The sequence below is a fragment of the Nomascus leucogenys genome, chromosome 4, assembly GCF_006542625.1.
Source record: "Nomascus leucogenys isolate Asia chromosome 4, Asia_NLE_v1, whole genome shotgun sequence".
NCBI lineage: Eukaryota > Metazoa > Chordata > Mammalia > Primates > Hylobatidae > Nomascus > Nomascus leucogenys.
In genome coordinates this window covers 72,347,285-72,359,767 of record NC_044384.1, presented here as the reverse complement: position 1 = coordinate 72,359,767, position 12,483 = coordinate 72,347,285, and the positions used below count along the sequence as shown (strand labels likewise).

General features: G+C 39.7%; 1 protein-coding gene across 6 annotated transcripts in view; it reads right to left on the bottom strand.

The window, feature by feature from the left end:
- Positions 1 to 12,483, bottom strand: part of CEP192 (centrosomal protein 192) — a 137,654-nt gene that overhangs the window by 53,247 nt on the left and 71,924 nt on the right. For all 6 annotated transcript variants that reach the window (XM_030810804.1, XM_030810806.1, XM_030810807.1 and 3 more), the window contains 4 exons: positions 11,259 to 12,177; positions 10,229 to 10,377; positions 8,651 to 8,881; positions 29 to 154 (listed from right to left, as the gene is read on the bottom strand). In XM_030810804.1, the coding sequence (XP_030666664.1) occupies positions 29 to 154; positions 8,651 to 8,881; positions 10,229 to 10,377; positions 11,259 to 12,177 (1,425 nt within the window). The remainder of the gene's footprint in view (positions 1 to 28; positions 155 to 8,650; positions 8,882 to 10,228; positions 10,378 to 11,258; positions 12,178 to 12,483) is intronic.

Here is a 12,483-nt window from a genome sequence, read left to right as displayed (position 1 = left end):
CGGTTTCTTACTGTATGTTCATACTTACAGCATTAATAATCAGTCTAATTGGCACAGTGGCATGCGTTCGGTTTATCAATTTTAGTGGGAGGGCTTTCCAGCCTCCATAAGTCAAGTCACCAAAATCAAGAACATCTTTCTTTTCTGTTTCTACCTAATTACCAAAAAAAGGGAATGATTTATGAAAAGCAATACATTAATAGCACAACATGTATGTTCATATCACTGCCATTTCTAGCCACAAATTATGAGTCAGCAGTAAGTAAAACTTACCTACATTTTCCCAGGCTATTTAACAATTGCTTATTTTCTACAAAAATAAATGTTAAATTCTTCTTTTGAGGTAGTCTACGTACCCAAATATACTACAGAATTCAGCTGCTGTTACTTTGAAAAGACTGTATCTTAAGATGAACTGATAATTTTATAAAACTATAGACCCCTTTTCAATGAGTTCTATTATTAGAATAATGACTTCTCAATTCCTTTTAAAAATATCATGAATATCTTGGCATTTTCAGATTTAATCTGCAAATGTTAAAATGGTATCAAAACAGACATATCAAAAGTTTAAAACAAGTGCCTATGATCATGACAGACTCACTTCCCTAAATGCAGGAAACCAACCAAACTCTGACCCCTCACACACCCACACGTGGAAATGTTTGACAGTACAGGAACCCCCACCGGATATCAAAACTCGTGGATGTCCCTGATAGGAAATGTCATGGTATTTGCATATAGCCTAGGCACATCCTCCTGTATACTTCAAACCATCTCTAGATTACTGATAGTATCTAATATAATGTAAATGCTATGTAAATAGCCATTATACTTTATTGTTAGAGAATAATGACAAGAAAAAAATGTCTGTACATGTTCAGTACAGATGCAACTACCCCTTTTTTTATTCTGATATTTCTGATCCAAGGTTAGTAAAACACAAGAATGCAGAACCCACAGATACAGAAGACAGACTGTATTATACACACACACACACACACACACACACACACATGCACACATTTTGTTTTGCTCTAGCCAAATACAAAATAAGTGGAGATCAAAGGCAGACCAGTAAGTAGGAGCTGATTTCCATGGTGGCCCAGAAAGGTCTGGGTTCCAGACTTGCCCTCAAGGTGGTAGAGCTTTAATACGTTCCAGAGAACAGAAGATGTGACTTCAAGCTTGTTGTGAGCAGGGCGAGGCTAGAATGGAATTTGAAATCTGCACATAAAGCCCAGAAACTCAAAGGAATGAACTGAAAAAACTGTCCACATGTCTATGGAGTCAACAAGGAACCTGTCCAGAGATGGGTGGCATAGAAGATTATTTGCAAGAACGCGAAAGCCTACACCTAGGCCACATGGGACATGGGAGCCCCAAGCTGAAAAAAATCACAAAGGCTTTTAACACCTCAAACATTTCTGCAAAAGTACTCTCAAGGGATGCTTCCAAAGACTAGGACACATCACTGGATTCCTAAAGCAAAAAGCAACCTCAATGAATGTGAGCTCACATTAAAAATTTTTAAATATCAAAAAATTAGAAGCCACTAGAAGAAAATCAGGAAGACTGAGCAAAAGTAACTAGCAGAAGCATTAGTAACCCAAGAACTAGAAACATGAAATAAACTTTGAAGTAAATTCACTTTAAATGTAGATAACAGAGTCCGTAACAAAGGGAAAAGCAAGAGATTCATGAAGCAATGGTTAGCAAAAAGATGTATAAATAGCTTGATAAATCTGTTAACAATGTTAATGTTGGGACTGTAAAAACTGTTTAGAACTAAAACATTAGTCAAAGGTAATATGGAAGGAAAAGATGAGCATTTAAATGAGATGCTGTCTTCGTCTTGTTGAAGGAGTTTGCTTTAGTTAGACATCTCATTATTGAAGTTACATATTAATGCTGAAAGTAAACTGAGTGAGTTCAGATGGTAACATGGCATTTTGAATATTGACTTCTTTTCTTGCAGGCTTGATTTGCCTGTTGACCAAATTACTAGTGACTAGTTTACTAACTAGGCCATTCAAGGAAGTCAAGTTAACATAAAAGAAACATGTCACCTAAATGCACTTGATGGTGTTGAAATGTCCATCTTAAACTGTGTGATGAAATTAGTTCTAAAGAAGATACCAGGCCAACCCTGTAGTACCCCCAGTTTGTTGCAGAATCTCATGTTTTGGATGTTATATAAGAGTCCTATTTGTCCCAGTTAATTTAACTTTTTTCTGCCTATCTTGTGGATCGGCTGGCTCTTTTAGAACTCTGTCCAAAGAGTGCATGGAATATAACTTGTAAAGCCTCCCACAACTGACAGTATGTATGTGTGTGTGTTTAAACCAAATCTCGAAAGCTTACAATAGGGCTGCATAGGAATAGTATTGATTAAAGAATCACAATTGTACACATGAGCATAACTTATGGATTCTAGTTTAGTTCTTTTGTAACTGCAGACTATATTTTTGCTGTTGTTACATTAGAATAATTTTTAAATGTCATCTTGAAATAGAAATATGTATTTTAAGCACTCATGGAAAAAATGAACAATTTTTAAATGTGTGTTATTTTCTCCATAAGAACTGTAAACATTAAACTAAACAAATTACCTATAATGGAACTGATTAATGACTTCTGAGCAAGCTGGTTTGGCTGGAGAGCATACACAAACTTTTATATACTACAGAATGCTATTACACTTGGGAAATTATCTTGTCTAACCTGAATTTACATCCCATGGTGATAACATGGTATACGTATTGTTATTAAAGTAAGTGACCATGTTTAAAAAAAAAAAAACTATTAGAACTGATTAAAAAACTTTCAGTAAAATTACATAATACAAAATTAACATATAAAAGTCAGTAGCATTTCTATATGCCAACACTGAACTATGTGAAAAAGAAATTTAAAAAGTAATCCCATTTACAATACTACACATAGAATTAAATACCTAGGAATTAACTTAATCAAAGAAGTAAAAGACCTCTATAATGAAAACTATAAAACACTGATGAAGGAAATTGAAGAGGACACAACAAAATAGAAAAACGTTCCATGTTTACAGACTGGAAGAATCAACATTGTTAAAACGTCCACACTACCTCACAGAAATAGAAAAACAAAATCCTAAAATTTACATGGAACCACAAAAAACCAAGAATAGACAAGCTATCTCAAGCAAAAAGAATAAAACTGGAGGAATCACATTACCTAACTTCAAATTATACAGAGCCACAGTAACCAAAACAGCATGGTATTGGCATAAAACCAGATACACAGACCAAAGGAACAGAATAGAGGACCCAAACACAAATCCACACACCTACAGTGAACTCTTTCTTTTTTTTGAGATGGAGTCTCGCTCTGTCACCTAGGCTGGAGTGCAGTGGCACAATCTCAGCTCACTGCAAGCTCCACTTCCCGGGTTCACACCATTCTCCTGCCTCAGCCTCCCAAGTAGCTGGGACTACAGGCGCCTGCCACCATGCCCAGCTAATTTTTTGTATTTTTAGTAGAGACGGGGTTCGACTGTGTTAGCCAGGATGGTCTCGATCTCCTGAACTCGTGATCCACCTGCCTCGGCCTCCCAAAGTGCTGGGATTACAGGCACGAGCCACCGTGCCCGGCCTACAGTGAACTCATTTTTGACAAAGGTGCCAAGAACATACACTGGGGAAAAGACTGTCTCTTCAATAAATGGTGCTGGGAAAACTGGATATCCATATGCAGAAGAGTGAAACTAGACTCCTGTCTCTTACCATATATAAAAATCAAATCAAAATGGATTAAAAACTTAAACCTAAGAGCTCAAACTATGTAACTACTACAAGAAAACACTGGGGCCAGGCACAGTGGCTCACGCCTCTAATCCCAGCACTTTGGGAGGCCGAGGTGGGTGGATCACAAGGACAGGAGATCGAGACCAGCCTGACTAATATGGTGAAACCCCGTCTCTACTAAAAATACAAAAATTAGCCAGGCATGGTGGTGCACGCCTGTAAATCCCAGCTACTCGGGAGGCTGAGGCAGAAGAACAGCTTGAACCTGGGAGGCAGAGGTTGCAGTGAGCCGAGATCGCGCCACTGCAATCCAGCCTGGGTGACAGAGCGAGACTCCATTTAAAAAAAAAAAAAAAAAAATTGGGGAAAATCTCCAGGACATTGGTCTGGGCAAAGACTTCTTGAGCAATACCCCACAAGCGAAGGCAACCAAAACAAACATGGACAAATGGGATCACATCAAGCTAAAAAGCTTCTACCCAGCAAAGGATGCAATCAACAAAGTGAAAAGACAACCCACAGAATGAGAGAAAATATTTGCAAACTACCCATCTGACAAGGGATTAATAACCAGAATATATAAGGGGCTCAAACAACTCTATAGGAAAAAATCCAATAATCCAATCAAAAACTGGGCAAAATATTTGAATAGACATTTCTCAAAGGAAGACATACAAATAGCAAATGGACATATGAAAAGGTGCTCGACATCACTGATCATCAGAGAAATGCAAATCAAAACTACAATGAAATATCATCTTACCCCAGTTAAAATGGCTTATATCCAAAAGACGGGCAATAACAAATGCTGATGAGGATGTGGAGAAATGGGAACCCTCATACACTGTTGGTGAGAATGTGAACTAGTACAACCACTATGGAGAACAGTTTGGAGGTTCCTCAAAAAACTAAAAATTGAGCTACCATGTGATCCAGGTATTCCACTGCTGGGTATACACCCAAAAGAAAGGAAATCAGTATATTAAAGAGATATGTTTATTGCAGCACTGTTTACATGTTTGTTGCAGCACTGTTCACAACAGCTAAGATTTGGAAGCAATCTAAGTGTTCATCAACAGATGAATGGATAAGAAAACGTGGTACATATACACAATAGAGTACGATTCAGCCATAGGAAGAATGAGATCCAGTCATTTGCAACAATATGGATGGAACTGGAGATCATTATGTTAAGTGAAATAAGCCAGGCACAGAAAGACAAACATCACATGCTCTCACTTATTTGACGGTTCTAAAAATCAAATCAATTGAACTTATAGACATAGAGAATAGAAAGATGGTTATGAAAGGCTCGGAAGGGTAGGGGTTGGGGGTGAGGTGGGGATGGTTAATGGGTACTAAATAAATAGAAAGAATGAATTAAGACTTACTATTTGACAGCACAATAGGATGACTATAGCCAATAATAATTGTGCATTTTTAAATAACTTAAAGTATGTAACTGGATTATTTGTAACTCTAAGGATAAATGCTTGAGGGGATAACCTATTCTCCATGATGTGCTTATTTCACACTGCATGTCTGTAACAAAACATCTCATGTATCCCATAAATATATACACCTATTTAGGTATCTACAAAAAATTTTTTAAATAAAAGAAAAATTTTAAATTAAAAAAAATTCCATACCACTCCAGAATGATTTAAAAAAAAAGTCTTAACAGTACCAGATGTTAGCAATAACAGGAACCTGCACACATTTCTTCTAGGAATGTAAGTTAGAGAGCAAATTGGCAATATCTGGCCAAAATAAAGGTGCATATACTTTAAACTATAACATTTGCATTATGTACCTGGGAGACCCTTTATCATGTTGAGAAAGTAATCTAACAGTTTCTATGCATGTGGCCTCTGTATAAAATTCCTGAATGCTCTTCTCTCATAGGGAATGTTGTTCCCTAGTCAAATCCTACTGAACCATCAGGGCCTAATTCCTCTAGTTCCACTCCTCCAAGAAGGCAGCTTTTAACTGGCTTAACACTGAACTATCCCCTACACCAGTGGTTCCCAAACTTGTCTGTTTGTTGGACTCAAAACTCAGACACAGACATCAGTAGTTTTTTAAGTTCATCAGGTGATTCCAATGAGCACACCAGTAGGGAACCACTGCCTTCTACTACCAAACACCACTGATATACGTGAGCCGCTCGGGACTCAGCAATGCCAAATATTGCATAAATGTGATTTATCATGTCTGCTACAGAAAGGTAAGCTGCTTAAAGCCAGGCTCAACAGTCTGGTATAGTGAAATGTATTTAAATGCAGGAGGTTAATAACACCAGTTCTCAGTAGTTCCTACCAGGGGTGGCTTGACCATGTTTGGAGATGTTACTGGTTATCACAGTGGGGAAGGGGTATTACTGACATCCAGTGCTAAACATCCTACACTGCACAAGACAGCCCTCTCCACCCTCAAAAAATCTTCTAGCCCAAAATGGCAGTAGAGTTAATGCTAAAAAACCTTGACCTAAAGAAAAGCAAGCAGAGCAGAGCTGACTGAGAAGTATATAAAATGGCACTTAGCCAAAAAGGAAAAGATCACTAAAAGTTTATAATACGTGTAAGTATCAACATAAGAACATAGGAACACGAAAACATGGGAAAAAAAACTTTATAAGAACATTTCCAATCGAATTCCTCCTCCATGCCCTAGAAAATAGTCGTTGAGCTAGGTTACTAAGCATTCCCCTGGAGAACGTGTACTGTGGGGAAAACACTGGTGATTCTCACCCATCTCCCAGAGTGGCTGCCCTGTGTCTCATCCCCAACACCTACCTCTAAACTGCAAGTCACAGTTACAGCTTTGTGGAATGAAAAAACTAATTAACTTTATTTTTTTTTGAGGCAGAGTCTTGCTCTGTTGTCCAGGCTGGAGTGCAATAGCGTGACTTCAGCTCACTGTAACGTCCGCCTCTCAGGTTCAAGCAATTCTCCTGCCTCAGCCACCTGAGTAGCTGGGATTACAGGCACCCACCACCACACCTGGCTAATTTTTATATTTTTACTAGAGACAGGGTTTTGCCATATTGGCCAGGCTGGTCTCTAACGCTTGATCTCAGGTGATCTGCCCGCCTCGGCCTCCCAAAGTGCTGGGATTACAGGCATGAGCCACCGCACCTGGCCTGAAACAACTAATTAACTTTAGGAGGATATCAGTAACATCTGTTAAGTGTGGTTAGCTAAATATGTTAAGTTCAATTCACATATTAGGAAATCAGTTCATTTTTTTTTTCCTTTTAAGACTGGGTCTCGCTCTGTTGCCCAGGCTGGAGTGCAGTGATGTGAACATAGCTCACTATAGCCTCAAACTCCTGAGCTCAAGTGATCCTCTCACCTTAGCTTCTTGAGTAGTTGGGATCACAAGCATGCACCACCAAACCCAGCTGATTTTTAAAATTTTGTGTAGAGACAGGGTCTCACTATGTTGTCCAGGCTGGTCTCAGACTCCTGGGTTCAAGCAATCCACCCACCTTGACCTCTCAAAGTGCTGGGATTACAAGTGTGTGCCAGTGCCCAGCTGAAATCAACTAATTTTTAATTAAAGTCACACGCTACATAATGATGTTTTGGCCAATGCTGGACTGTATACAGGACAGTGATCCCATAAGATTATAATGGAGATGGAAAATTCCTAACACCTTGTGATATAGCCATCATAACATCATAGTGTAATTTTTTAATGAATTTGGTGTAGCCTAAATGTACAGTGTTTATAACGTCTACAAGAGTGTACAGTAATGTCCTAGGCCTTTACCACTGACTCACAGAGAGCAACTTCGAGTCCTCTGGTAAGTGCCCTATAAAATGTACCATTTTTTAAATCTTTTATAATGTATTTTTTCTGTACCTTTTCTATGTTTAGCTATAGAAACACTTATCATGGTGTTACAACTGCCCTACAGTATTAAGTACAGTAACAAGCTGTATGGGAACAATGGTACATAGCCTAGGAACAATGGACTGTCCCATAAGGTCTAGGTGTGCAGAAGGCTGTGCCATCTAGGTTTGTGTAAGTACACTCCGTGATATTCACACAATGACAAAATTGCCTAAGGACACATTTCTCAGGGCATATCCCTATTGTTAATCGACTCAGGACTGTATCAAGACCTGTTGTGCTTTTCCTCTGTTCTGCACCCTCCCATCTCTCCCTCTCACATTCCTTAATTTTTTTCAATATGTTAGTTCTGATTTCACTATCAACTAAGAGGAGATAGCTCTTGTAAAGCACTGGTTGTTAACTAAGGCTATGATTTGTAACCATATGGGAAGATTTGAAAATTACCGAGAGGCAGCCACACCCCCGCCCACTCTGATTTAGTCAGTCTAAGTGGGACTCAGGTATGGGGGTACATTTAAAAGCCCCCAGTGTTATTCCCATGTGCAGCCACGGTTGAGAGTCATCATCCTAAATGAGCATATAATCCAATGACCACTTATTATCCCAACTTGGCCAGACCTAATTTCTTTGGCTTCCAGAAAATAGATGACTAGAGAAGGGAAACTTTTCTAGCTGGCAAATAATCTCCAGGTACAGAAATATAAAAAGAATATGAACCACTGGCACATTGCTAAGTGCACATCTAATAATACAATGGAAATCAGTTGGAAAATAGTGTTTAACCTTATACTCTGCTTTATAGATATCTAAGCAAGTATACGTCTGTAAAACTAAAAATAATTTTAAATTTTGAAATAAAAAGATATTAAGAACCAAAGTTCAGCTTGAAACTAATTTTGTGGCACCTTCGTCCACAAATTTCTTTTTCCCAAATTTTACTTCTAAGGTTAAACAGTCTTCTTTAAAATGCCAGGTATGACAACGATTCATTTACAAACAGGTACCTCGATAACAGGACTCTCGGCAATGGCAGTGAGAGTGACGGTGCTGGCCAAAGCTTCCGCCTGTACAATGGTCTCAGCATCTGTCGAACATGGCCAAGAAGCAACACTGAATGTGCATCTGAAAACCCCAGGACTGGATGGTATAAAAAGCACTTTTATCTCTTCTGTGGCATGAGGTCTTATGATGGCTTTATTCTTGAAAACTAAACAATGATATGTTGAAAGATCCACCTTCAAAAAAGAGCCACAAAGTTCATTATTAATGGCTTCACACTGAAAATCAAGTAGAATCACCTAGTTTAAGATTCCTTTCCCCAGTCACTCAAACTGCCAAATTAATACATTTATTATCTCTTCAAAAATGTCAAAACCTTGTCATTTATGGTCTCTAAAGTACAATGAGTCAAATGCTTCATGAGTTGAATGTTCTTGCTGCACCAAGGCTGTCTCTGCAGTCCATCTCCAAGCAAGCACATTGACCTGTACACTCACTTGTCTTAAAAAGGACACTGACAAGGGTCACTCTTTCACAGCCCTGTAAATCTCTCTAGGACACACAACACAGCAGTGGGCGGGGGCTGGGGGGAAGAGTCAGGCTAACTGTTGAGGTCCCACAGCCCTGACTCTGCCTCGACTGCAGTGACAACTCCAGCCACCCTCCCTCCTCACTGTCAGTGGGGATCTTTTCTACTCCCCACTTCCATAGACAACACTGCTTCATTCACAGACTCCAGGATGCCCCTAAAAAGTCTTCACAGCCCACCTTCCACCCTCAACCCTCTCCTTCAATCACCTACTTTTCATCTAACCTGAGGACTGGAAGTAGAGGGGGAAAGCCAAGAAGGCTTGGGGGGAGGCGATCTTATTTTACCAGGCAAACGATGGCCACTAAGAGGCACGAGGGAAGCATCCACCAATGCTGATTCACAAGTAACAGTCGTAAAACTGGGACATTTCAAAACAGCTGCTGACCATATATCCCCCCCTCCCCACTCACCGATGTTCAAATGGTCACTGTAACCAGGAGAGAAGATTTAGAGTCTAGAATTATAGCAACTGTAATTGATCATGTAAGAGACATCTGTCTTAAAAGTTCATATTAAAACTGCATTTCCAGGTATTTCAAAAGCTCATGTAAGAAAATCATCAGATAAATTAGTCAAAAAGACTTCCCTTGCCAAATGAAGGCATAAGCTCCAAGAGTAACTGCTTTCTTTTTTTTTTCTTATAAGTCATGGTTACTTACATTCAATCACCTTTAACAAAACTGACAAGTAGCAACACAAGAAACTCAGAACTTTTGATGATTTAAATACTAGCACTAAAAGCAAATGTATAGGATTTTACAAATAAATAACAATAAAATATAAATAATAAATGATGGAAAATGCGAAACTCTGTTTCACTTTACATTCTACAAGCACTACAACAAAAGGGGTCTGAGAGAAAGATACCATGGCAATGACTGTGTGCATTAATAAAGGCGTGAAGGGAGAACCTAGCACTAGAGATGGGGGAAATCAAGCCCTTAATCACAACGCAACTGTTAGGTTAAGTGAGAAAGACATAGAAAGCTACCTTTTCACCATTAACACTAACGCTGAGGACCCCGATGCTGACTTGCAGCCAGTGGTCAGTTGGATTGAGCACACTGAGGAGGGTCTGGGAAGCGATCCCGACACAGCAAGCATGAGGAAGCTTCAACTCCTCGGGCACTCGGACACTCCCTGGGTGAGAATAAGGCACAGTCAAAAATGCAAGTTACAGCAAACCCGATTATAAGCCAAATCTGATAAATGGCGATGAGTTTATAAGATGGCCTGTTTACACAGAGCTAGAGTCAAAGTGCTTCAGGTGAAGGAGTCCTTGATGTTGCATGAGCCTCAGAGGCCTGCCAACAATTTTTTCCTGCTGCCATCCAGCCCAGGAAAAGAAAATTTAAAATTGGATCAAACTCACAATTACAGCTAATCAATTCTTTGAGGTTACTGCCTGTAAGTAATCTCCTTTTCTCTCATAAATTATAAGTGATTGCTTATCCTAAAAAAAAAAAAAAAAAAAAACTCCAGAGGCTCTAACTTTCCAGATGTGGACACGTATCAGATTTTAATACTACCACCAATCTTCCAACATCCTCATGCAGTTGCTCCGGAGGGCAGAGAAGACAGCACCCCAGTGGCCGTGTGCACAATGTCAGTAAAAGCACAGCTCCCAGAGAGAAGCTGCCCCACAAATGCACCCGAGAGTGCTGCCTCTCCACCACCGCAGCCACCCAGAGACTCACATGGTGGAAGCACTCACTTATTCTGGGATTCAACTCTAAACTGGACATTTCCTAGGGGAAATAATCACAAAACTGGAATGGCAGAGCAAAAGAGAGATAAGGAAGACAGAGCCATAGGCAGCCTGTCACCTGCATAAGTGTAGCATTTTTCTAAGCCAACTTTAGGGACACTTGCTCAGAAATATATGGTGTTCTCAGTTTAGGAAGAAGCACAAAACTTACACGGAATTAATGCTAACCAGTAACTCCTTGAAACAAACTAGCTTTGTGGTGTCATTTGAGAAAATAATAGCAAACAAAAATAACAGAGAAAAATCATCTTACCCAATCCTGATGTCATTCCTGAATCCCATGGTTCAATTCCACAGTTTGTACCAACAGATGGCACAGGAAAAGGTTTTGTTGTGCTTAGCAGGTTCTGATTTAAGGTATTAGAATATGGGTTACAGAGGGAAGAGGTACCCATCCATCCAGAGCCGATATTTGATCCTAGACAAATTCCCACAGCCACAGAGTTCTGCACAGGCTCTCCTGCAACAGCTGGATAGGGAAGGCCTCCTGAGAAGCCACAGACTGTGGCACTGCCAGCATGGCACTGAGGCAAGGTGGTGCTTCCAGCTGAAGGGAGTGTTCCCAAATACCGCTGAGCAAAGGGAGCTGCGCTGAGAGAGGGTTGTGTCAAGAGTGCATGCACAGCAGCAGGCACGTTCTGCATGTCAGCCACAGAGCTGTGAACTGTGCTGCTGGGAATAGGAATACACTGGTTTTCGGAGGTGGTCTGATGAGAAACCTGGCCACTGAACTCACGGCCAGCAGTTGACTTATCTTTAGGAATTATTCTTTGATCTTCACCTATAGGCTCCCGGCAGGACACAGGGCGTGATGTGGCTGACCCCACCTGACAGCTCAGACCTGACTTGCCCAGGAGAGCCAGCCTGATCGGGTCCAATTCCTCAGGGTTTGATGTCAAACCTACCTCATTGGTTTCCAACAGATTTCCACTTTTGGAGGAAGGATCTTTACTCCATCTAAAGTCAGGTTTTACATATTCAGGCTTACTACTCAGAGAAGTAGTTTCAGTTGCTTTTCTTGTATCAGAGTTATTCTGGATAACAGATGATAATGTTCCTTTTCCTCTATTCTGAAATGGAACTTTTTCTCTCAATTTTTCCATAGCCCGTTCCTTCAATGCGGCTGGACTGCCTTGAATAATTGTGGTACTCAACTCGCCGGTGATATCACTCTGAGTGCAATAAAATTTGTTTTTAATAATCCACAGATAAACTTAATATAACAAAGTGAAACATACTGGTAAAAGCTCAAGTAACAAAGAGATGTGCATGAGGTGTCTCTTTGAAAAAAAACTGGTTTACACAAAAATAGTAGTCTTGCAGTTGTGAAATGCAGACTTACATTAGAAAATTTGTTTGTTGTTTTGTAAAAAGAATTATACTATGAGGAAAATAAATAGGAGGTATACACTAAGAATATCTGAAAATTTTGCACAGATAAAGGACCAAGTCTAGTAACTTTTTGAAAATTTAAGGGA